The 26,350-nt window shown below is 44.5% G+C and overlaps 4 protein-coding genes across 12 annotated transcripts in view; 1 reads left to right on the top strand and 3 right to left on the bottom strand.

Moving 5' to 3' along the window:
* Positions 1-10,261, bottom strand: part of tns1a (tensin 1a) — a 62,428-nt gene extending 52,167 nt beyond the window's left edge. For 5 of the 8 annotated variants that reach the window (XM_058052524.2, XM_078796802.1, XM_058052530.2 and 2 more), the window contains exons 1-2: positions 1,457-1,591; positions 830-988 (exon numbers count right to left, since the gene is read on the bottom strand). In XM_058052524.2, coding sequence (XP_057908507.2) covers positions 830-925 — 96 coding nt within the window. In that variant the 5' untranslated portion in view covers positions 926-988; positions 1,457-1,591. Of the gene's footprint in view, positions 1-829; positions 989-1,109; positions 1,425-1,456; positions 1,592-9,654; positions 9,779-10,088 lie in introns of those variants that run through there. The other 3 variants (XM_058052528.2, XM_058052525.2, XM_058052526.2) reach the window with 3 other exon arrangements.
* Positions 10,262-12,359: 2,098 nt separating this feature from the next.
* LOC131104544 (cyclin-Y-like protein 1) lies at positions 12,360-16,684 on the bottom strand. Of its 2 annotated transcripts, none has more exons than XM_078796426.1 (10): positions 15,880-16,684; positions 15,741-15,815; positions 15,620-15,654; positions 14,542-14,645; positions 14,187-14,222; positions 14,067-14,118; positions 13,859-13,978; positions 13,076-13,242; positions 12,842-13,004; positions 12,360-12,771 (listed from the first exon to the last, which is right to left on the bottom strand). In XM_078796426.1, the coding sequence occupies exons 1-10, from the start codon at positions 16,034-16,036 to the stop codon at positions 12,655-12,657; spliced, it is 1,026 nt and encodes a 341-aa protein (XP_078652552.1). In that variant the 5' UTR covers positions 16,037-16,684; the 3' UTR covers positions 12,360-12,654. The 2 variants fall into 2 exon arrangements, with proteins under 2 accessions (XP_078652552.1, XP_057907832.2); XM_058051849.2 differs by having other exon boundaries at positions 12,362-12,771; positions 14,542-14,642.
* Positions 16,685-17,000: 316 nt separating this feature from the next.
* On the top strand, positions 17,001-19,014 carry mettl21a (methyltransferase 21A, HSPA lysine). Its single transcript, XM_058051851.2, has 3 exons — positions 17,001-17,431; positions 17,506-17,617; positions 18,024-19,014. Exons 1-3 carry the CDS (start codon positions 17,285-17,287, stop codon positions 18,419-18,421), a joined length of 657 nt encoding a protein of 218 aa, XP_057907834.2. The 5' UTR covers positions 17,001-17,284; the 3' UTR covers positions 18,422-19,014.
* On the bottom strand, positions 18,468-23,564 carry LOC131104545 (cyclic AMP-responsive element-binding protein 1-like). The gene is made up of 8 exons (XM_058051850.2): positions 23,371-23,564; positions 22,492-22,579; positions 22,278-22,424; positions 22,103-22,203; positions 21,889-22,028; positions 21,641-21,823; positions 21,421-21,574; positions 18,468-19,867 (listed from the first exon to the last, which is right to left on the bottom strand). Exons 2-8 carry the CDS (start codon positions 22,570-22,572, stop codon positions 19,723-19,725), a joined length of 951 nt encoding a protein of 316 aa, XP_057907833.1. The 5' UTR covers positions 22,573-22,579; positions 23,371-23,564; the 3' UTR covers positions 18,468-19,722.
* Positions 23,565-26,350: the final 2,786 nt, after the last annotated feature.

Raw genomic sequence — 26,350 nt, 5'->3', positions numbered from 1 at the left:
TCCAGTCATTTAAAGAAGTGGCCGGCAGAAAAAAAATTCCATGGGAAGATTAGCCTGCGCCGCATTTGCTGTCCTCACGTGAGTCTGCGACATTGAGTTTGTGAATGGCAAAAAGGTTGGTCATTCTGCAAAGACACATGGTTTATGACCCGCCGCACAAAAAACAAAATGTGGCGCAGCTTTTCTATGACCAATACTAGCAGACCAAGACGGCACTTGGAACCGATACCAGTTCAACTCTGTTTGGCCTTTCTCACGCAAGCATGTGGCCCATTGCAAAACACGGTGAGGGGATGAAAGACTCCAGCCTCCATGAGCAATTGCAGCAAAACGTGCAGTGGAGATAATAGTGGACTGCAATTTGTGACAGCAAGGTGACATTCGTTCAAAGCATCCATCTCCAGTTGATGGAGACGAGTACCGAGTACTACCCCCGGTGCATCCAGAATCCGAGCCCAACAATTCCAATGTCCCATCTGCCGAGAGACCACGTTCAGATGCAACACTGACCTTGAATCAGCACTTGTGAACCACATGCATGACTGCCCCCCCAACAGCACAGACACCATTCTTTGACTTGTCTTGATTATGGTTGAGGGGTTTGATCACATGGCCTATCCATGTTTGTTTTCTGCAAAAATAAGCATGTGACATTTTTGGGGAGGAATGTCTGTGGTTCCCACCTCCCGTGGAATGACATGCTGCATGAAAGCCAATGTGCAGATTTGCAGAACTCAAAGTCCTCCATTCAAGTCCCTCAAATCCTTCCTCAACCTCCCGTTGTCGGCCATCCCGGCACACCCCCACCCCCTCCTCAGAGAGGTCTTACCTTGTCTCGCTTGGCCCCCCGCAGCGGAAAGAAGCAGGCGAAGAGGAACTTGCCCCAGCTGATGACGGCAGCCAGGCACCAGTTGAGGCGAGCCATGCCTGTGTTTGTCCCTTCTCCTCTGCCAGCCTCTTATCTCCGGCTCGGCTCCAGGGTAGGATCCTGTAAGCCCCACCAAAGAGAACAATGTCAAACTAAAAAAAAAGACCCCGCACAAACAATTCTTGCTTAGTCTGAGTGCGGAGTGTAAGATCCTAAACCTTTTGGAAAAAATTTGGACTACCTTTTCGGTTATTTGTCTCCAATTCCACTTTACATGAGAGCTAGAGAGGCTAGTGATTACCCTAAAATGGACGAAAACCCCTGTTTGGATGGTTCCGTGAAACCCAAAGAATCAAGACCCTGACATCTGGCTCTCCATCCATCATTACTCCCCTCTGCCTCCCAAGCCGGTCTAGATCAGTGTTAGTGTCATGAGCATCGTCGGCTGCATAATGTGAATAGTCCAACACTAATCGACGACACTGTTACACCCCCATGTCTCACACACACTCTCTCCCCCACATACACATTCACCATCACTCGCATTTGACAAAAAAAGGCATTAGAAAACGCTGTCCTGGCACATACATCCACAGGCTGAAGAGCACCCCTCTCATCGCATGGCTCCCCTCCAGGCTCAGGATCCCCGGTGCTTTGCGCTCTCATACGCACACGCTGCTGCTCTCTCACTCTCTCTCTCTCTCACACACACACACACGCAGTGATGCTGCAGCACTTACTCAGCCAGCGAAGGGAGGGGGTCAGGGGAGAAAAAAAAACGAGGGGTGTACTGGGAACAGAACGATTGGTAGAGAATGGAATACAGAATGATGGCAAATGAGCAGTGAGGAATAACAGACTGAGTGTATACATTGTGTTTACATTTGATAGTGCAGCTGAAGAGAAGACGTCCACGAGGGAGAGTGTACTTGAAGTATGGACTGAAAGAGTGAATGGACATGTCAAGATGGATGGATGGATGGGAGACATCAGGAGCAGAGAGGAACGGCAAAAACAAAGATGCAAGAGGGGAGAGAGTGCCTATAGAGCACCAGTGAATGCACACACACACACACTAACATGCGCAATGAGCACAGTGCAGCGTGATGATTGTAACATGTGCACAGAATTGGGCTGAGGGAAATGAAGGAAGGGAGAGAGTGGTCTTGAATCATTGTCTTGGTTGATTATTTCCCTCTCTCTCAGCCTCACACACACTCAGACATTCACACACACAGAGATAACTGCTGCTGGTGCACGGGCTCGTTCACTGGTGCTGCAGTCTCTCTACGCTTCAGTGGGAGCACATTTTCACTGCAGAACGCTTTTCTCTCCCCCTTTCCCAGCCCAACCCAGTGCACCACCGCTGGCGCCACCAACACACCAACACAATCACAACACATCAAAGCAGTGAGTGAGGCAGATAAAAAAAGCTCACGGAGGACCAGAGCTAGGATAGCCTGCAAGGGGGTGCAAAACAAGTGAGGGGCTTTAGTACTGGGATGTAACGTTGGCTCAGATGGAGACAACATGGCAATATTTTTAATGGCAGTGGGAAATAAGTTTAAACTAAAATTCAGTGCACATCACGCTGTGCAGGACTGAAATCCATCCATCTAGTTCCCACACTCTTTATCCTGGTCGGGGTTGCCGAGAACTGGAGCCTTCTTGCAAACACATCATGGACTGGTCGACAGTCATTGAAAGGGCACACAAAAACAAACAACCATCAACACGGTGGAAACCAATGTTGGCTGCATAAAAGTCAGTCAAGGGAACTGTCTTGAGAAAACTCGCATTGCCAATTCTATTTTAAATGTGCTTAAAACTTTGTTACTGTGTCGAACACCAAGTGTTTTGGAAGATGGATAAAACATTCATTCATTTTCTCCGGCTTATCGTCACAAGGGTTGCGGGGGTTGCTGGAGCCTATCCCAGCTGTCTTCGGGCGAGAGACGGGGTACACCCTGAACTGGTCGCCAGCCAATCACAGGGCACATATAGTAGACAAACAACCATTCACACTCACATTCTTACCTATGGACAATTTGGAGTGGCCAATTAACCTAGCATTTGGAATGTGGGAGGAAACCGGAGTACCCGGAGAAAACCCACATATGCACGGGGAGAACATGCAAACTCCACACAGAGAGGGCCAAGGGTGGGACTGAACTCGGGTCTCCTAACTGTGAGGTCTGCGTGCCAACTACTCGATCACCATGACACCGGTATAAAAACAATGTGATTATATTATTCTGGGGCGAGTCGATACCTGAGGTTTCAAACTCAAATTACCTGGGGTGCCACTGAAAGTAGAATCTGGGAGAGGTTGGACTCCATCAAATATTCAATCTGGAATCACGTTCACAACCAAGTGAAGCCAACTTGTGAACAAACACCACCAGAAGCTGTTACAAGAAAATTTCAAAAATTACAAAAAAAAATTCTGTGATCCATCCATCCATCCATCCATCCATCCATCCATCCAACTTAAGCAGAGAAGCAGAGTCTTCATTCTCCCCGGCTATTATGTTCAGCTACTTCTGAGGTACCCCGAGGAGTTCCCAAGCCACGTGAGAGTCTCTCCAATGCTTCGTGGGTCTTCCCCGAGGCCTGGGGATGGGCGTGATGGAATACCACAGCTAGTGCCGTAATTGGCTGCATGGGGCCGCGCTGGGATCACCACCTTCCCTTTCCCCTTCTTTGCTTTAGTCTTGTGTTCATGTTGTGTACAAATGTGCTTACTTGTGCAAATGTATGCTGTGGGTTTTTTAACAGTCCAACACTGTGCTCATTTATAAGAACTTAGTTTGGAATTTGTTTTTTTCCCTCCCCTTCCCTCCACTCTTGCTGTTCTTGTTTTTCCTCCCCTTCCTTCATCGCCCAATCCTGGCTGCCCCTTGTCTCACTGTATGATATGTAGTATATGTATGGACAGATGAAAAGGAAATCTGAAATTTCCCTTTGTGGGACCAATAAAGGAATGTGTCTCTCTCACTCTTGTAATCACTGCTGACCCATCACACCACCCATTTGCAAGAACGGAAAGCCCGAGGAAAATACTAAATGGCACTTCCCCATAGTTTTCCAACAAAACACTGGCTATTATCCTATCTGCAAAATTATAGTTAGTTACTAGATTAGTTTCATGATTACTTCATGAAATTATGGTTCTAGGAGAAATTTATTACCCCTTTTCAGGATTAATGTCAATAACTAGTGACAATTCCAACACTTCATTTTGATGAGGGGTTATTCAAAGCTGGATGTAAGATTGAACAACGTAAGTCATTTGCATCCTGGAATCAAAAAGACTTTCCGGAACTTCCGGAGCCCATTAATGATGCCAGGATGGTTGAAAATCAGATTTGACAAAAATGTTGCTGCTACAATTGAGCTCAGTAGTGATCTTGTGTGCTCTAATAATGCAATTGGCCAGCGCATGAGTGACAGGCAGATCTGTTTCTACTTGCCCACACAGACTGGTTCCTGCGCCAGCGTCCCATTCACATTCAGGGCACACCGTGTGTACTGTACGGAGCACACACAAGATTAGGTCCCATCACACACCTCATCATTCACTAACGCGCTGACTCATCCATCTTCCCCTTCTTTTCTGCTCATACTAACAGTCCCTCCTTTTCATTTCATTCCAACCTTTGTTTTAACACAGTGTCCACTCTGCATCCTCCTACTCCGGCCCCCAATTCAGCCTGCAGCCCTCCAACTGTAATAATTCACAACAACGGTAACACCTTTCCGTGTCAAAAATGTCCTTCATCATGTCGGATTGGAGAGAAAGCGTCGCAGAGACAGAGGTGACCCCAGAGGCCTACGATCAATGACTTGGCCTATTCACTGATTGTGCTTTGATCACTCACTTTCAATGACACTGGATCACTGGATCTCAATGATCCAGTGTCACATGCGTCTCAGGCTATAATTGACACTGTTTCATATAAACGATGTGCAGGTCAGGATGAAGGACCTGCCCAGAGTGGCCGTGGCTCGTCTTCAGTGGGAAAAACCTCCAGGTGACAGCTTTGTCTTTAGCAGGGCCAAATTATGTGAGGGGACGGGGATGCACTTAGAGTGGAGGACCATGAGTGGTGACACATCCGGGGCTGGCTGCCAAGGTAAACTCACTTATCCACCCACCCGGGCCTCCCCACCAACCCAACTGCACTTTCCATGGACACCCGAGGGAGAAGAACATTGTGGAAAACACCACCCCCATTTCTAATTGTTTATCTGTTGATGGAACTTTCTTATATCTTTATTGTGCTGTCCTTCATGTTAGAGGATACATTAATAACAACACAATAATTCCCAAGTTGGTCTTATTAAGTTATTAAGCTAAGTTATTAAGAGTAACTCCACCCACTGAGGGCAGTTGAAAACTTCATAAATTTACATTTTGCACTGTTGGATCTTGGGCTTTTAAGTAGGGAGGAACATTTTTCAAGTAATTTATTGCTGAAATAGGCTGCCCATCGACTGATCAAAAGCTACATAACAAGAAAAGCGTATTCTTACCATGTTATTCACACCGATGATGACTTTGTATCGCGTTTGATGTCATTTCCTATTGTAGGGGCCATGACCATGAATTCTGCATTTGTCCTTTGTCACCTTTACTGTCTTGCTTCAATGGGATGGGCAAAGATGGCTGATCTGGGTGCTGCCGCAGAAAGCGGCGGGTAATCAGCGATGAACACGCTCCCGATAAGATGCAATCCCACATCAGCCAGACAACAGCAGTGTGATGCTCCTCAACAGTTATCGCCACAATCAGCTGCAGCGCCGGGCCAAATTAGAATCAACCCCCAATTCAACTCTTTGCCTTCCACAAGTCACGTTTTTTGCAGCCAATAAGAGGCCACAACAAAGTGGCAAGCCGTTGGTTGCGATGGATGTCAACATAAACATGTGACGATGTAAAAGTCTATCAAGGTCATTGTCAATCTCACCGGGCTGTTACTGAAGTGTGAAATCAAACGTTGTCCTGAGGGGCCTTCAATTCAAGTCATTGTCCTCCTCCTGGTCACAGCAGCAGGAAAATGTGTTCGGGCTGGGAAAGAGCCAGAGGGAAGCCACACTCTACACTCGCATGTCCGAACATTAACTGCTAGCCCGCATCCCGCTGCTGACTTGGCTGTTCTCCAGTAGGGTTTGTGGTATGCTTTTAGCCCCGCTAATGTCACTACCTATGTAGGTTAAAGACCCCCTTGTGATCGACAAACACACCAGCGCCGGGAGGGGGGGGGGCGTTTCAAGGTTAAAGCAGACCATGCAGAAAAGGTTGGCACCAACAATTGAGAGAGAAACAACACAGCCGTGCATTTCAGCTTTGATTGGTTCTGAGAGGATGGTGAGCACTACATATCTATTAGTGAATTAATCAGCTCGTTCTGTCCGCTGTGCTCAGGGATCTGCAGAGCCTTCATTCCCTAAATGGGCCAAGGAATCAATTGATACATCCCTTATAATTATACACATTCATCACCAATCACATGGACTTGGATGCAAGGCGATGCTGCATTTCCAGGCAAAAGTAGAGTCAGACGCTAGTTGTTCTGTAAAGTAAGACTCAGCAGGATGGCATCGGAAGTGGGCCAACAACCATAAAATCAAATACAGATGTGAAACTGCAATTTTTTTAAATCAATCTAAATGAACATTTCAGGTTACTTTTACTTTCACTGAAGATGTGATTGCCGCCAAAGACAAAATAGGCGGCAACAAGATCAACACAGAGACCACCTTTGTGTTTGGCTAGGAGTTATTTAGTCAAATCAATAGTATTTCTCACCTTCTTTATCAAAATACTGGCACTTTCAACTTTATTTAGCTTTATACTGAGTTATTTTGCAGCCGTGAATAAAGAAAAGCGAAGACACAAGGTGAGGAACCCTATTGAATTCATGAAATAACTCATGGCAAAACGTGAAGGTGGTGTCCTTGTCAGTCTTGCTGCCACATCGTGTCCTTTGTCAGTCACGTCTTCAATGAAGGTAAAAGTAACCTTGAATGTTTGTTTTCCTTTCATTTTTATGCTTGATTTATATGCATGTAGAAATGTTTTATGAATGTAAAACGAAACCATAAAAACATATTTTGTGTTAACATTATTGGATTACTGGAATGGATCAATTAGATTTATTATCAGGTTTTGTTTGTCACTCCCAGATATGGTCAAGCTGCGCTGGACAACGAGTTGACAACCTGCAGCTTTTAGCTCATCAGTAGGGATCTGTGGATGCAGGTTTGAAATCGGGCTCAAACGTGTTACATGAGGCGATATGCCTGTGTGGTATATGACGGGAAATTGATGACATTTGCTTATTATCACACTATTTTGTGCCCTATCATGACTGGACAAAAGGCAAATCTGCACAAGGATTAACTTCCGGGGTACGAAGGAAACTGCTGATGGTGTTTTGCTGGCGTGGCTGTCCTCCCTGCCTTAGCTTTGCCTCTGTTCCACCGTTGCCATGGGAGACGCTTATGTAAGCCATGCCTAATCCTGTTAACTGACACTGCAGGTGCCGAGGCATTGGCGCGCTTCAAAGAAATATCCATTCTAGGTGATTTAACAGAGGGCAGAATTGTCTTGAGGAGTGCGGTACGACGATTGTGAGCTGCGGCTGTGGAAAACCACAACAAGGCAGGCGGAAGAGCGCCACACTGGCTGGCTCTGGAATCGTCCACTGTGACTGCAGCAAGGGTTTTCATGGTGATTTAACCTGCAGCTAACCTCAGCACGACCATACCTCACAGCACAAAGCATGGATGGTGGCTACGAACAAATAAATAGGATACATTCTCTCTCAGTGCTAATATGAGTACAATCGCAGAAGCGTGAAGGCAGACACGTGCATGAACAGCAGTGCAGTGCAGATCGGACTGTCTCCTTGTGTCCGCCCCCCCTTGCTCCCTTGTGCTCCATTAGCTTTATTACACTCACTTGGCTGACGATTTAGGTTATTGTGCAGGGGTTTGATGTGAAGGTCAACAGGATATCCCAGACAAACTAAATATTCCAACACATTGAACACCTTGTGGGCAGCACGGTGGACGAGTGGTTAGCATCTCCCAGTTCTCAAAGTTCTGAGAACATCTCTGTACTAATCACACCGCACACAAGAGCATTAAAGTAGTGGATGCTCAAGGAACTTCAGCATCAGGTTAATGTCCAAGGCTGGTAAGGGCCGACCAGGCCTTGCTTAGCGTGGCTAGCTTGCCTAGTCTGCATTACAAACTGCATCATGCAGGCATGCAATTATAAAGGCATACAGGCTTGTTTGGCTAAACATCTGTTTTTCTGTAATACATCGCCCCACTGCCAGACTGCACGGCAAGATGTGGATTGGAGCTCATTAGGAGAGAGACACAACCAGCGGCAGTCAGCAGCCAATTTTTTGCCAGCTCAGCAGGAAAAGCAGTGGGGTGGCAAAACCAAGATGGAAGCTATAATGTGAAAGTGTGGATGTGTCACGCACAGTTAACACCCTCACTTCACTCTAAAGAGGCCGAGTATGTGCACTACCAGTACAATGCAACATGCCGGCTGGCCCATTAGGCAAGAAAGGCTAATGCTACGGTCGCAGTGGCCTCCAGGGGGCAGCAAAACGTCGGACGAAATTCACCTTGATTATAATCACGATGCAGTAATCCGACGCCACTTTGTGGTTCAAATTCTTCAGCTTCACTGCAAGCACCAGAGTCAATCGCCTAAACAATAGGCTTTTTATTGCGGGTTTGAATTATCTCAGAAGGGGCTCGGGTGGTGGTCATCAAAAGTCTACTCTGGACACCCAAAGCTGCTTCAAGTCCACCCCCCACTCAGCTCCACTAGCACCAGAACACGTTTACAGTAATACACATGGACATGTGTCTTATATGTGTCATAAGTGGCTTAATTTCTCTCATTATATCTACTATATTACGTAATAGTAACACTTAGTAAATTAATTAGTGACTATTAGTAATACTAATAGTAGTGTAAAGGTGACTATATGGGTGTTATTCATGTTTAGAGTGCTCTAATAATGTTGTATGTAAAAAACATACAGTAGGTCGTAAACACGTTTTCCATGGAAGTATTCCATTAGCGCGCAGGCCACACAGCTAGGAGACCCAAGTTCAATTCCACCCTCGGCCATCTCTGTGTGGAGTTTGCATGTTCTCCCTGTGCATGCGTGCGTTTCCTCCGGGTACTCTGGTTTCCTCCCACATCCCAAAAACATGCCTGTCCATAGGTATGAATGTGAGTGTGGTGTGAATGGTTGTCTATATGTGCCCTGTGATTGGCTGGCGACCAGTCCAGGCTGTACCCAGCCTCTCGCCAGAAAACAGCTGGGATAGGCTCCAGCTCCCCCGCGACCCTCGTGAGGACAAGCGGTAGAAAATGAATGGATGTATGTATGTACCAGATTTAAAAAAAAACAACATCACCCAGCCTTCAACATCTACTTAGCTCATTTAAGATGATTTTAAGAGTAAACGGAGTGACCCAAACTGTCCCGGTGCAGCTGTGTTTGGAATGACTTTAACTCAACAACAAGAAGCAGGTGGGATGCTGAGAACTGTGAATGTGCCCAGAGATAGATCAGAGAGCTGCAGTTTCTTTCATGATGGTGAAGCTGATTTCATTAAAAGTGGCACTTTGTGTTGTCATTCATCTTGCACACAGGGAGAGCACTCGGGCTTCTGCAGTGAATCCTAAGAGTGATGCTTGAGATTTCCTGGTGTGATGTGTTATGAAATGTGTTGCATGTACTTACAGAGTGATTCCTTACAGTGGGGCAGATGTGCCTTTTCGTAGCTTTCTTTGTGTTCTGTCACATGAGATCCTTCGCCTTCTTCAGATGCCATCACTTTGCTTGATGTCTTCCATATGCTTGATTCCTGAGTCAAATAGGCAGTCTGGGCATGTGAGTCTCCCCTTCACCATCACTGTCTCTCGCATATGTTGTTTGCTATATTAACATTTCAGAATGAGAAGTTAAAGTTTGGCATCTTCTTGCTGGTTTGGTTTAATGCATGCCTGAACTAACTTCTTCAATGAAAACAATAAATCATATAATTATGATGGGGTTAAAGAAACCGAATGACGTTGATGATGCAATGTATGGCCTGATACTTGTGCCCATATGGTGGAACTCATCCAGCACGACCCACTTCCTGCTGGGGAGGCTGACAAGCATACAACTCTCACCTTCTATGTGAAGAGTGACCTGAGCAGAGGGTAAACGGTGAGGCTCCCTTAGGGGTCTTTGAGGGCGGCCGGTTCATTCAAGTCCCATGATGCTGAGAGATTAATGAACCTTCACGGCACTGGAAAACACACACCATTTCAGTTTAGGACAGCACAACTGGTACACCTGCACAGTATCTGCAAAAGCTGCCCTTTGCTCTGGTTGACACCACATAGCAGGTGTTTATTAACACAGCAATTCTACATTATTATTCATTAATTCATTCATTTTCTACCGCTTTTCCTCACGAGGGTCTGAAAAATCACAGGTGCCAAACTGAACAGTCCAAGATACCCTTGTGTGTGTGTGTGTGTGTGTGTGATACAGTCAAGCTGCAGGATGTCGCATTGAAACATGCACTCACTTGTACTGCAGCGCTGCCTCCCTGTGGAAAAAAGTACTTTGTACAATTCTGCAACAAGAAGCTTGAACAGTAAAAGCAGGCTGCCGGATGCCGGATTTCCGTCTCATTTTATCTCTTTAGGTCACATCAACAGTTTCATTCTCAAAGGTGTATTGTTTTGCAGACATATTTGACAAGATTTACAAATAAATTGATTGACCAAGCTGCGCAATGCAACTAAATGATGCAAGGACATATAATAATTCATATTTATATATATTTGTCTGCTCTTGGGCACTATTCCTAAATGTTCTAAGAGCATTGACTTGATCGCAACGGGACTGTTCAGGTTGTCTGAGAAGACATTCTCGAAAGTCAAAAAGCGTTTGCCCCCAAGCTTTGGAACTCCCTTCCACTTGCACTACGGTCTACTACAGAGCCATCAGTTTTTAAATGTCAATTAAAAACCCGTTTATGAAGACGGCATGTCTTTTGACTAACGATGAAGCTGAATCCTCCAGATCAAGCCATCATTACACTCTGTTTATGGTAGTTTACGTTGAACTAATAACTGACGTCACAGAAACGCTGTCCTGAACATTTGCTGGAGGAAGTGATGTACAGACCTCGCGCATGCGTGGCACTGATTGCGTTCTGGGTATGTGTTGTTGCTGGCGACCAGTCCACGGTGAAGTCCAGGGTGTTCAAAGCTCCAGCATACCCCAGCGACGCTAGTGAGAATAAGTGGCATAGAAAATGGATGGATGGATGGTTTGCAGCGACGTAAACACATTAACGGGACCACTACCCGTGAGTCCTGAGTCAGTGCAAAAACGACGCAATCACGACTCGCACATCTCCAAATTACGCTGCGTACTTTCACTCAGAAATATAAACACAAAACTTTTGTTTTTGCTCCCGTTTTTCATGACCTGAACTCCAAGACCTAAAACTTGTCCTGTGCACGCAAAATAAATATTTCAAATATTTTTCAGAAATCAATTATTGGGCACTGTGGGTTGAGGCTTATGCCTGTTCGCTGGCAGTGTGCATTTTCCCAAGTTGTGCACCTGCTCCTGGGACTCCAGCATCTGCACTGGCGGTCATCTTCTGGAGTAGTGACATTGGACACATTTGAGAGCAGCCACTTTGACTGCAAGTTGCTGGATGGTCAGAACGGCAGTGGATCAACAGGGGGCTGGTGGTCCACTCCTTCTCTCATCAGGGTGAGGATGATGAAGCAGATAATGGGCGCCAGTCGTAGCACGAACATTACAAAAGTACAATCCCACAGTACGGTTGGCCCAATGGTTATTGTGTCCCAGGGTCAGGGTGATGCTGAGCATCGTCGGGTACATGCCGGCGTATCAGTAGCAGATGGTCAGCACACACAATGTGATGATAACAGATGGGGGCAAGACGGTTCCCTTCCCAGGAGAATGTCACTTGCCGCTTAATTGTAAGTGCATTGCACAGACGTCGTATCGACTGAACAGCTCCTCTGAGCAGCGACAGAAGCCCCACGTTGAAGTGCATGTTGCGAGTGTTGATGATCCTAATGAAGATGGAGCGCACCCAGGTACCACGGTACTTTGTCACGAAGCACCACAGAACAGCACAATGCACCAGTAACCAAGCACCAGAGTTTGCTTGCACAACGACAAAAATTTGAATCTGAAACTTTCTTCTGAGAGATGGATTAACTCAGTTTGCTATGGACTTTCTAATGTCCATGTGTGCCAACTGCTTTCTCGCTTTTTTCTTGAAAATGGCAACCAGAAAGTTTTTTCAGATGTTAGAATAGTGCATCAAAATCAGACAAAGTTAGTAATGGAAAGATTCTGTGTTTTCAGGGGCGCTAAATACCTACCTGATACCTCATTGCATGACACACACAAGCACAAGTCAGCAAACTTGGACACCAAAACCTCCAATATTCATTATAAGATACACTTTACATCCACAATTGCCTACATGGTAAGCAAGCCACAGTCTACTTATGTTCCCAAGTGAGGAACCACAACCACCGTTGCATCCAAATGTTTGTGTAGCTTCATGCTGGTTGCATTCACCCCTTTGAAATCTCCAAAGGATTTCACTGAATTTTAGAACTAGCGCTACTATAACCATCATCCATGATGGTGTTTCACGTCCTTACTGGTTCTGGTACAGCTGCTGTAAAATTAGGACAGTACTGCCTTTGAGTTCTTTATGCCAATTAGGTTGTCTGCACTGACAGACCTCTTCAAAGTGGATTTGCTCAGGTTCTTGTACCGGTCCTCGCACAGCCTAGAGATTGCCTGAAGACAACAGTGAAAGTGATTGTCACAACCAGAGTCAGAAGCCAGATGTGGCTTCTGATCGACTCACCTCCAGCTTTTGCGCCCTCTTGTTGCTGAGTGGCTCCAAGGGGAAACCAAGGTTGTTGTCGTCGGCGAGCGAACGCAGGTCAAAGTAGTACTTGGCATAGACGCTGGCCGGTACGTTGATGTTGAACTGGAGCAACTCAAGGAAGTGTCGCTCCATATCGTTCCTGGAAAACCAAAGAGTACAGTCAGAAAACAGACGGCAAAAAGCATCAAAAGAAGATGACAACCAACGTACATATCCTCCACAGTGATGTCTTTGAGGATCTGGCAGTAGTCGACATTCCATACCGCTTGGTCGTCCCAGACTTTGGAAGCCAGAAGGATGGCGCCTAAGACAATCCTCTTCCAGTTGCAAGGACAAATATCAATTTCTGCATAGGTTAGCAGCCGCTCCAAGTACACCTGCGAGAGAAGATAAGTGATGGTTGCCTGTAAGTGCTTTAAGCCTGTCTAGCAGTGCCGCCTCAGAGGAAAGATGCTCTATTGTGGTACCAGATGGTCAGTCTGAGCTTGAATACGGTGGTCACACATCCGATTGAGTGGCTCATGGAGGTGATGAGGTTATGGTATGGGCCAGTAAGTGATGCACAGCAAACAGGTTTGTTTGGCATTGTGAGATACCATGATGAGATCTTGAGGCCCGTTGTTATGCCACGACCATCACCTCATGTTGAAATATCATAATGCACCGCTCCATATTGCAATGAAGTTTGCACAACTCCTTAATGCTGAAAACATCCCAGTTCTTGCACAGCCAGTAAACACACCAGACAATGTTTGGAATGGTCTGGATCAGCATTGACGGTATTCGATGCAAACTGCTATCACACCTGACACTGACTGGTTTTTGGTGAAATATTGCAAAAAATATCTGTTATTGTTATTGAGAAATGAGTCTTAGTCATAACTATCATAAGCCAAGTAAAGCATCCATGCATTGGTGGCAGGATCTCAGTGCGCCGCGCCTGGTCTACGAAAATAGAGCCCTAAGTGTTTCCATGTAGAGCCATACGCTTACCAATGTCACAATGGCGCACTCTGCGGTGAGCTGAGCCGAGCCGAAAAGGGTGCGTATGAAGCGGTAGATGAGCCTGTGCTCAGGGTCCACCACGGAGTAGTCGTCTGCAACTTTCTCACGCTAGTGAAGAAAGAGCCAGACAGAGCAATGCCATCTATCAGTTGTGAGCGTGGAGTCACCATTGGAAATTAGAATGACTTTAACTCACAGACAGAGGATGTTTCTTTTCATCAAATATGTCCAGTGAGCGATTGGAATCCCTGCAGTACAACAGAATGTGGATCAACGTGACTGTTTTTTGCTGGTATATTTCCTTTCACGCCCTTACCTGTTTTTGATGTGATAATATATTGCCAAGGCCACACTGGAACAGAAAAAAGGCAATCAGTTATGGATGTCCAGCATTGTTCAGAAGAGATGTTGAGGATTTTGTCCCTTTAAAATGATATTATATTCATGCTATGTGCTTTTAAATATTCTAAGTATATTTTGAGGCCTTTTATTGGCTCCAGCAAGTCAAGGTTGCATTTATATGTGACTCTCAATGTAAATTCATTTATATTATTGTAATCATAACAAAGTCACAGCTTTGAGTTCACTCCCTGTTTTTCTGCAATGTGTTTGTCTGGTCTGAGGGGAACTCGCATCCTGCCGGAGTGCAAAAAAAAATAAAATCCATGTACCATTTGATAGTGTTCTTGAGGTTCGGCTGGCTGACTGTGCTGTCATCAAGGAAGATGGTGGAGCAAGAGCTGTACTTCTTTGTCAGGAGGGCAGGAGACATCTGCTGGAAGGATACAGGGTTCAGGGTACAGAACCTAGTAAGAGCTATCCCACCTAAATTCAACTTTGGCAATTTATAGCCTTCTGTTTCATCAAAGTTTGGAGGTATTTTCTTATGCTTGTCCTTCAGATTTTGAATGATTTTTGGATTGGACTCAAGATAACCACACAGTCGCACAGAAAGATGTGAGTCTCATGAGCTACTGGATGGTGACTGTGACATGAAGGCAACATTCACAGATTCTCTGATCCTAGTGCAGTGGGACCTTGGTTAGCGTTAACAATGGTTTGCAGAAGACCAATTGTAACTGTAACGGATGCTATTCAAAAGAAGAAATAACATATATGCAATTAATCCATTCCGGAAAGCCAAACACGTTAACACAAAACATGTTTTTATAGTTTTATAAACTATTGGAAATGCATACAAATGATGAATTAAATGGATTTATAAACATTTAAGGTTTGTCTTTACCTTTATTGAAGACATTATTCTGACAGTTCCCAAAGGCATGAAAGACACCACAGGGACACCACCTTCTTGTTTTGCCATCAGACAGTTCTTGAATTTGATAAAATAACCCAAGATTGAGCCAAAGAAAGTGCCGGCATTTTGATAAAGAATGTCAGAAATATTAAAAGGAAACTTCAAGAAATAACTCATGGCAAAAAAGGACAGTGGTGTCCATGTAATGTCAAACTGCTACATTTTGTGTTTGGGGACAGTCACGTCTACAATGATTGTAAAAATAACGTTAAATGTTCATTTTCCCACGTCGTTTGACATTTATATGCATGGCAAACTCTAAAAACGGGTTTTGGGTTAACATTTGTGTGAGTCAGCCACTGATGACATTATAGTCAGACTATGTATATATATGAATTAGTATTGTAGTACTGGTACCAGAGAGTATTATGATAATTGAAGGGTTTTGACCGAGAAGACTGCAGTGAAAATAAATACACAGTAAGACTTACATGGTTTGTGTGGGTGCTTTTTCTTTTCTCTCGCACTAAATCAGAAGTTGGAAAACACAACAATTAGGTAAATTAGGTAAGTAAAGAAAACTAAAACTTGTGGTCACAGCGAAAGGCTGACCATCGGTTTGAGACTTGTTGAGGAAGAGGGTGCCCGCTCTGGGGTGGTCTGATGGGTTGGCTTCTTGTGCCAGCTCTGGAAAAGAGGAAAGGTCATCAGTGTTGCTGTATTGTGCAAAAGAATGGCGCTCTTCTCTCACCATCAGGGAGCTCTCTGTCACTGATGTGCTGCAAGTAGGTCCCAGTGTCCTCGCTTGCATCCTCTGTTGTAAAAGGACATTCCTCCAACTCCACCTCCCTCCTGCGGATCTTGGGACTCTCTCCCGGAGATATGCAGCAGGACACAGAGCCACCCATTGCTTATTTTCCCATGCAACTGACGAGGAATCTTGGCTGCAGAGTGTCGTGTACTCTTAATGCTCTACCGCCGGATGTTGGTGCTGTATAATGTATAATGTAGCATTTCTTTACTGAAGAGATTGGAATCTTGGCTAATAGTCTAACTGTTGACCATTATGCTATATACGTATGCAATATGCAGGTAACGCCAGCATGTAAAGCCCCTCGTTGAAAAGTGAGGGGGATTTATTGGACAAGAAAGCGATCATGTTTTGGCCAGCTGACATGCTCAGGGCGTGGACGTAGCGATTCAAACACTGACGCAGTTCGATAGTTTTAAGCACGGGGTTAACAATGTAGAGCATGTCAAGTTATCTTACTTAGCAGAGTTTATTAGAAAAAGTCACAAGCGTCCATCTCTGGGTCCATGGTTAGCCGCCTGGCTAGCTTCCGCATCGCATTCCAATCCGGGAACTTCACTGGGGCTAAAAAAGTTTGCCCCCATTGAAAGACACTGCAGCGTTCAAAAGAAAACAAACAAACCAAAACCTCAAGTGTATGGAAGCGATGGGGAATGCAGCATGATTCGAATTTTTAAATCAAAGCAAACAAAAATTGTCATCTTTCCACCTACTAGGAGACAATTCCCTGTCAAATCTTTGGAGCAACGTCACATCCGGCAAATCCTTTCACCATAAACCCCTGACTCGACTTTATTCAGAACCAGTCCGCGGCTGTGCAGACGAGGAGAGTGCGATGTTGCCATCAAAAGTCATAATGACATGAAAAAATAATTTGTAGGACAATAATTAGTCGTCGTTAACGTCGTTGGTTGGAAACGCATTCGAAAATATTTTGAAAGTATTGTGGTCCGGAAATTTTGGCACAACCCACTAATATTTCTCATTGGTCACGTTAGCTGTTTTGTGATTGGCTAATATTCGTCACCTACGTTAAAGAGGGTACTACGTGTCCCATATTGCATTGCAGTATTTACTCAGCCGTGAATAAATATCTCTTTGTAAAACAATGAAAGGTGATATGGGATTAAAATATATACATGTATATTTGCCACCTTATATTTAACAGAGAGAGAAAAGAAAAGCACTTGGCAGTAGACCATGTCCACCAGCAGAGAGCAGCATAGGGTAATAACACTAGCAAGGTTGGTTTCAGCGGAAGTGGAGAATGTTTGAGAATCGTGCAAGGGACTTGACAGTATGAAAAACATCACATAGTCGAATATTTATTGCTTTTATTCAGAACATGGCTTTGGTTCCTTATGTAGACGACGTGATACCTGCGCTTTCCAAACTTCAGAATTCCTCCGCGTGTTTTCATTTCGCCAACCGTGATATCTGCCTAGCTCAGGACTGGAAGACGCTTGGCGTTGCAGCAGTTGTATGGGACGCGGTGAGTGTCCATTATTTATTCACCGTTAATGGTCGCAAAACACTGATATTCACATTTTGTACGTTTATTTTCAGGCAGTTGTCCTGTGTATGTACTTGGAGCTGAACCAAGTGTCGCTTCAGGGGAAGGTGGCCATCGAACTTGGGGCTGGAACTGGATTGGTGGGCATCGTTGCAGCCTTGCTGGGTGAATATCACTGATCGACGTGTATGGTAGAGTTGGACGGATCGATCCAAATATAGATATCGGGGAAGTGGCAACGTTAAACAAACACAACCCTGGGTTTTCAGAAAAGAAGACGCGTTAAGCACTAGGACCAAGTGGAATACGACCGCCGAGGATGTAGCCCGTCTCTCTATAGATCGGCTACAAGCTCATTGATTGGCTGAGACGATTTTGTGCTAGCGTGTAATTGGTCGTCCCTGCTGTCACTCCACAAGCGCCAGTGCTAAGAGTTAGTGCTCATTTGTCACTATAAGTTAACACGGACGAATTTAATAACATTTATCATAACATTTGAGTGCACGCCCTTTTATAGAGTTAAAATATCTTCAGATATTGTAGACCGAACATCACAATCTTGCTTTCCCAGGCGCCAAAGTGACCATCACTGACAGGATGCCTGCTCTGGACTTCTTGTCTGCCAACGTCAAAGCCAACTTGCCCTCTGATGTCCAAGAGTCTGTGGTGGTCTCAGAGCTGTCTTGGGGTGAGAACCTTAACCGCTACCCGGCAGAGGGATTCGACCTGGTGCTTGGAGCTGACATTGTATACCTGGAGGCTACGTTTGTGCCCCTGATAGAGACACTGCAGTACCTGTGTGCTGATGCCACTGTTGTGCTCTTGGCATGCAAGATCCGCTACGAGCGAGATACCAACTTTTTAAGCATGCTGAGGCAACAGTTCACTGTGGAGGAGGTTTACTATGACAAACAGAGAGATATTCATATATATAAAGCTTGGAAACAATCATCCAGGAGCGATTTATGAGTGTCCTTTTAAGATGGCCTGACTAAACAACTTTTAAAATCCAAGATTAGCAGAAACATTTTTATTACCAGCTGTAACAAAGTATGGTATACATTGGTGCTGACATAAACTTGTTCTGACTGAAAATGAATGAAAAGCCACATAACATAAAAAGTAATGACTATAAAAAGTACAATATGGCATCCCGTCGTGAAGTCTCCGTGGTTTGGTTGCACTTTACAATCCTCTTGCAAATATGCCATGATTGTGAAAAAGCAAAGCATGTAATGATCAATTAGCGCTGCATGGGATGAAGCTGGTAAATAACGTGAAATGTATCTGGATTGTTTCAGCAAGGAAAAGTGCACACGTCGCCTCGTCTTATTAGAACTTTACAAACGTTCCCAATAAAGTCTTTGAAGTTAAAATACATCTGCAATCATGTATTTCTTCTATTGCATAACAAGTTGTAAGCAGGGCTCATTATTTTTGGTTTTTATTTTTAAAAATAACTACATCAGCAATAATAGATTAGAATAAAAGCCACAATACAAAAACATTTTTCCCCTGACATACTTGGATCTCACACTTTGTCAGTTCTCCCCATTCTTTTTTTTTTTTTTAAATTGTAAACACTTGTGGAATTCCAGGTTTTTTGTTTTTTAAAAATGGGTGCAGATCAGTAAAAAAAACAAAAAATAATGACCCTGCAGTATTCAGTTTGGAGACACCACGTCAGTAAAAAAAAAAAAAAAAAAAGAGGAAAAAGACGCTTGTTTGCGTTTTCTGTTGCATTCACGGTGTAACTGAAAAGGTTAGTATTTTTGTTCATGGATCAAGGCAAAGATAGCATCTGGGTGCGGACATGGCATTTGAAGAGCAGAAACACAGAAACACAGCTGAAAAGATAAAACATCCATGACGCAAGCTCATCTACAATGTCCAAAGCAGGATGCTAAAGCAAAGTTCCAATGACGTGAGATCTCCAAGTGTGCCGTGTACCACGGCGGCGGGGGAACCGTTTAGTCTTTTTTTTTTTTTTAGTCGCTCCATGACATCGTCCCAGAATCTGTAGCCTCCCGTGTTTGACTCCCCCACAAGGATCCTGTGTGTTGATGCGCACGCTCCTTCCTCTCTCTCCACATTGTTATGGGAGCAGAATTCCAACTTATTTTTTTTCATAATGGGTCACACAATTACTTTCTTGCAGTTTTTTAACAGAAAGCAAAACAAGTAGAAAAAGGGAGAGCGGCATCCATATGCATGGCTCTGTGCGGAGTCTCTGTACATGGGGCGGGGCCGGCTGGCAGGTTTGTGGCGGTCTACTCAGACTTGTGGCAATACAAGTCTTTTAGTGCTTTAAGTTCCTCAATGAGGGTTTTATTCTGGTTCTCCAGCACAGCCACGCGGTTCTCCAAACACTTGACATACTCCTTCTTCTTCCTGCGACACTCTCGGGCGGCCTCCCTGCGTGAGAATTTTTTTTTTATTTTAACAAGGCACACATCAGCTTTTCAGGAGTTTGCAATCACTTGGTGTTTTTTTGCTTTGTTAAAGGAAAACTGCACTTTTTGGGGAATATTGTCCATTGTCATCTACGACCCCTATCTTATCCAAGACAAAAACACGTCTCTCCCTTTTATGTGCCACCTCGTGATGGAAGTTTTTCCACTAACAATGGAGGTATTTCTGCCTATAAAGCCCTCTAAAATACATCTAAAACCTCCAACAATGTTGTTTATTGCGGTTAATTGAGTCTAGACCAGGGGTCAGCAACCTGCGGCTCCAGAGCCGCATGTGGCTCTTCAGCCTCTTTATTGTGGCTCCCTTTGCGATTCTTGAATATTTTTAACACCCGAGTGGGGAAAATGCACGTCTTTTGTAATGAGTTTTAAAAAATCCAACTTTGTCTGAGACCATGAATGCATCCTGAGTGAGTTCTGACTGCTATCCAGTTCAGTACATGAAGAAAAACAAGTAATACTTACCTACAAATCTAAAAAATAAATTCGAGATAATTTAAAAACAGCGGCATGGGAACTTGTTTTTACGTTTACAGTAGTTTACACATACATTTATGTAAGTTTATCTCCAAAACTAGCAAGAGTACTCCAACTCGTCTTTTCTTATCTGAACTACTTTGATACCCCCAAATTCCCTCCAATGTTGTTTTAAACATACTATATGTTTTGCGGCTCCAGGCTATTTTTCTTCAGTGGGCATTGGGTAAAATGGCTCTTTTCATAGTAAAGGTTGCCGACCCCTGGTCTAGACCTTCCCTGAAGTAGGACTCCTTACTAATGAATATTTTCCAAGGTAAGAGCATATAGGTGAAATTGGATCATGACATTGCAGTCCAAAGGTCACTTGCAGTGGGTGATGTGGAGCCGCAACTCATCCTTTTTATTCACCAGACCGCACATCAGAAAGGAAAATGCTTGGTATCATTTTCATGTGATTCGACAGTGATATTTACAGTTGGATCAGAATCCTCCCAAATGAATTCCCAGTCAAATATTAGTCTTTTGAATGTCCATTTCTATTTTACTTCATTTTTATGCCTCAAAAAGCTTAATTTAGTCAAATATCTTTCAAGCCGGAATATCCGGCGGATGAGATGCAGATATTAAAAGTAGTTGCGCCGCTGTGTTAGCTCCTACAATAAAAACATCACAGTAGCTTGGTTAATATGCAGGTCACTGCATGAAAATAGAGCGTTGTTAGAGGTTTTGGGATGTTGTTTTAGAGGGCTTTATCAGTGAAAAAGGGCCACTGTGAGTATTACGGTACTTACTACTGTTGCTGGTTCCAACATGTATATAACATGTTGGGAGGTTTTTTATAGACAAAATAGATGAAAAACTGCCATTATACAGTATCACAATACTTGCTACTTATCGTGAATGTGGATGTTATTAAATGGTTATGCAGAACACAAGAGAAAGGGGAAGACAGATCATAAGGATTGTGAATGAGGGGCAAAATTCCAAAAAAGTGTTGTTTTCCTTCAATACCCATACCTGTTTTTCATCAGGCGCACCTCCCGTTTACGCGTAACTTCCTCAGTCCCCGTGCCTGTGCCCAATGCAGGCGAGGTGGCCATGACAACCCCCGGGGTGATGGCGCTGGTCGGCGTGGTGCGGATCTGATAAGCCTGAACGTCTCCGGAGGAGGCTGAATGGAGAGGTGAAAACTGTCATTAAGAAACATTGCTAACCTTCCACATCCACCTTTCCTCACCTTGTACGACCACCTGGTTGCTGGGCAACAGGATCTGCTGGCCATCACTGGTCTGAGCGTATTGCAGAATGGTGGCACCAGGCTGGGCTGCGGCAGCGTTGGCCATGGTGAGCGTTTGCAGGCCCTGAACGCCGTCTGTGCCATTATTGGCCAACTGGATCGCACCTCCTTGGGTAATGGCGACTGTAGGGGAGATTATGATTATTTTCTCAAAATAGACATTGCACGGCGGCGGACAAGAATCGTACTGTACTGGCCGCTGCTGGTCTGGTAGATGGGTGTCGGCATGGTGACGGTGGTGATTGCTGGGGCTGTGTCGTCCTCTGATTTCTCTTCCTCGATACACGGTACTGCTGGAGCGTCAGATGATAAGTCGTTTAGAATTTTCCTGCAGTGAAAAACAAAGAAAAATGAGCGACAGACACAGAAGGCAGCATCTGAAGACTACGGTTAATTACAAACCTGTATGACGGCCGTCTGGACAGGATTTCTCTCCTCTTTTGAGAATCTGTGACACTGTCGACGGACTCCTGGGAGTCCTCGCTCTCGGCAACTGTTGAAATCTTTGTACAGACAAAACAAAGTAATGTACTTTAATTTCAGCAACATATGCGGCCGGCACCTGCCTGGGGCGCACCTGTACGGCTTGGACCTGAGGGGGTTGTATGACCGAGGGCTGGGCAGCTTGGATCACCCCGTGCACTTGGACAGTCTGGCCGTTGGGCAACTGCACCAAGGCGACGGTGGGACTGCTGGATGTCACCTGGCCTGCTGCGATGGAGGCCTGGAACCGCAACCGAGTTATGCACTGCTTTGCCATACATTTTCCAGCAATCATGTGTACGCATTACCTGGGCCAAGGTAATGTCCGACTCCTGCTTCACACCCGTTTCACCACTTGGCTGTGTATCAGCACAGGCTTCCATTGTCATTTAAATTCTGCACAATGAAAACAAGCTCTTGAATGTATGTACATGACACACAGTGTTAGTGGAGATGCTTCATCTCAGCAAGTTATTATCCGCCCCTCGGGAGGGTGTGGCGTGCTTTAACGTGCATGCTTGTAAAATTAATTCCTAACAAATAATAAAATAAATTATCATGCACGTTGAGTCGGGTTTGCAAACGGCCTCCATCACGTCTAAATAATTTTCAGGGCTCAATAATTCCGTGTAGACATGCAGCATGGCGCTAGCCACCCTGGCTAACGTCGTCTCGGCTAGCATGCTAACACGCTAACAGGAACGCATTACATTTTAATTCAGCATCTAACATGGTTGTAATTTATTCCTTGGCTCCCCGGCTCATGTAGCAGCGGTGATCAAATCAGAGTAAAACGTGCATTATTTCATCAATTACACAAAGCTTCGTTTGCCGCCCGTTTAAACTTGCAGTTTTTTTGGCATTTGCGAGGGAAAATGTCTGTAACTGTGTGCTACTTTGTAGTTCAAAGGCTCCATTTTTATTTCAAACAATGTACATATGGCGCAAATGTAGACGCCGAACTGCTTCTGTGACTTCAGTGTTATGATATTAAAGCAAAAAAATGCAACCCAGTCTCATCTAGGTCTGAGTTTTGTTGCGAGCATTGCAGCACTGACTCATTTAGAGAGCCTCTGCAACGCCGCCGCCATGATTTCTTTGTTGGCGTTGTGCGTATAAAAGCTGCAAATAAGCGTTGCAGGTAGCCATCTAACTGTCTAGCAAAGATCGGATGCGTATCCTCTTACCAACACAGACTCGCTTCGTCACTCCCGGGTCTACGGAGCTCCACTTTTATTCAGACCGACACGTAAGAGACCGCGTCAGGCTACACCTCCGTCGCGTCACCGAGAACAACAACACGGAGAGGAGGACTAGTGATACGACGACAGCCGAGCCTCGGCTCATTTGCCAGTAGACGGCCGCATTTCCGGAAACTGCCGAGGACTACCGAGGACCCGAAAACCCACGAAGACAGCCGACAGCTTCTTCTTCTTCTTTTCGTTCAATGGGGGGTTGCAACCACGATGTCAATGGTGCATGCTGTCACCTACTGTACTGGAGTATGTAACATGGGGCATGCATTACATTACACTAATTTATAGAGGAGTAAAAATGAAAAACAAATTATAACCTCTCCCCCACACTTTATTACATAATCACCTTCTGTCTCCCTCTCCTATGTCTTCAGATCTTAAGCTCTGTTGCATCCGATCATTCAGATACTACAACTGTAACCTAAGTAAGAGTATTTTCTCCTTTCTGGTGTTCCTCTTCACACCGTGTGCATTGATAGATTTCTGTACACTGTAATACACCCCCGATTCACATTATAAGACCAGTATAAAAATTGCAGTTTGCACTGTTGTGGCCTCTTACCTTTGGCCGCTGAGAGGTGTAGGCATGGTTTTCGTGTTTGTAACGTGCTTAACAGGGACGCTCAACTCCAGAATGCTGGCGCGTGGTTGATTCATTGCTTGAGACCAGGCTGGCAAACTGGGAGGGAGACAAAACATTTTTTCAGTAAGCAATTTATTGCAAACCAGCATTAAAGTGGAATAGGCTGTACATCAGTTTACGACCACAACTTTTCACAAGACAAAATCTTGGCAAAAATATGAATTCAATGTCATTTTCTGTCAGGTATTCACACTGTCATGATCTCTTCATTGCAAAGACAAGAAAGCTTCTTTACTTACAAATACTTTTGTGTGATTGTTGCAGTTTAAAATGCATGATTTCACAACACCTTTTTCACAAAGTTGAGGCAAAGGTTGCAATATTTTGAGGCTTATCTTTTTCAATAACACATCGGCTTAGGATTTTTATTCATTCATTTTCTACCGCTTATCCTCACGATCGCCGCGGGGGGTGCTGGAGCCTATCCCAGCTGTCTTCGGGTGAGAGGCGGGGTACACTCTGGACTGGTCACCAGCCAATCACAGGGCACATATAGACAAACAACCATTCACACTCACATTCATACCTATGGACAATTTGGAGTCCTAGCATGTTTTTGGAAAGTGGGAGGAAACCAGAGTACCCGGAGAAAACCCACGCATGCACGGGGAGAACATGCAAACTCCACACAGAGATGTCTGAGGGTGGGATTGAACTCGGGTCTATAGCTGTGAGGTCTGCGCGCTAACCACTTGACTACCCTGCAGCCCTGATTTTTAATCAATGTATTATAAATGTTTTAAGTGGGTTTATTTGTAACCTGGGGTTTTTAGTTGAGTGCTGCAGGAGAAGAAGAAAGTTGAATTAAATGGTTGTGATTTTCACCATTACTCTTAAGGGACATTACTGTAGAAAGGAATCGCCATCTGCTTCCCACTCCCTGCCCTTGTCAGTGGCTTGTGTAGTGTGTTGACAGAATCACTAGATGTCCTTCTCCAGCAGCAGCACATCTCTGTGGTTTTAGTTACACTCACTATATGGGGCTCCTTGCATATGTAAGCTAATTTTACTTTTTTTTGCTGAAAATGATTGAAAATTGACTGATATTATCGGACATCTCTGATCCATGGTGTCACAACGTTCAGGTCAGGGTTGTTACTGATGAATTCTTTCACAAGGACTACTGAGAAGATGGACAACCAGCTTCCCATTGATGACTTTTGGGCAATGGACATCAGGGTCAGCCAAATTGCAAACCTCAAGGCACATAAGTCAAGGTTGTGGCTCATTAGGAGCCTTTTCCACTTGAATGGCACAATCTGTTCCCTGGCCCCATCACCCTCGGAGTCATACTTCACAACCCAGATGCTTTTCAGTTTCCTTAATTGTACCTTCAGGAGTGTGCCGCACGGTAGGGGAACCAGCAGTAACTTACGATGCAATATTTTCCTCACCCTAATGATGATATGATACAGCAATCATGTGATAGATAATTAGTATAATAGAAGGACATCAGCTATGTTACATCCCTTCACGGGATGCCTACCACCAAAGCATGGTATGATAAAGTCACCGGTTTCCCACGTGAAGGGTTGTAACCGGAGAAAAATATAGCTATCGCTGGCTCAAATTAATTGCTGATTCAGCAGCAGTCTTCAGTTCCAACTCAGCAAACTCGCAGATGTTTTTCTGTCACTCTCCACACCAACACAACACTTCCTCATTGTCCGCCAATCGCATTCGCGGCGAGTGAAGTGCATTCACAAACACTGTAATGCAGGTCATCAACACGACAACAAATGCAGATCTTGTGATTAACCGCCATTTGTTACAATATCTGAAATGAGAGAGACGAGAGACAAGTGTTCCAGCAAAAGACTTAAGTTAGTTAAACATCACTTCCTCCTCCTGCCTGAGACTGCTTTCAGTGTTGAAAAGTAAAAAAAGAAAAAAGAGGAGTAGTTATTTCAACATTCAAGCACATCTAACACCAGGAATTATACTAAGTGTTATTTTCCACAGCAAAGATTATGATGTATTTTGGAGTCGCCACAGCGGATCTTTTTGATCCCACATGTCTGAAATTCTACTAGCACACTATAATGAGCTATCTGGGGTTGCGTTCAAGGACATCTCATAATTGAAGTTGACCTCAAATTTGGTCTTACATTTTTTTGTGTATTTCTTAGATTTCCGACAATACTTCAACACTGATGAGAATTTGTACTCTTATGTTTTTGTTTTTCCTGTTTATTTAGACAACACGTAGTTGCATAACAAATATTTAGTTGTGGCATCCGATATTCGGAGTGACCTTGAATGCAATGC

The sequence above is a fragment of the Doryrhamphus excisus genome, linkage group LG15 (assembly GCF_037039965.1).
Source record: "Doryrhamphus excisus strain RoL-2023G ecotype Guam linkage group LG15, RoL_Dexc_Guam_v1.1, whole genome shotgun sequence".
In the NCBI taxonomy this organism is placed as follows: Eukaryota; Metazoa; Chordata; class Actinopteri; order Syngnathiformes; family Syngnathidae; genus Doryrhamphus; species Doryrhamphus excisus.
The sequence above is the reverse complement of the archived record's forward strand: the minus strand, read 5'-3'. Positions and strand labels throughout refer to the sequence as shown.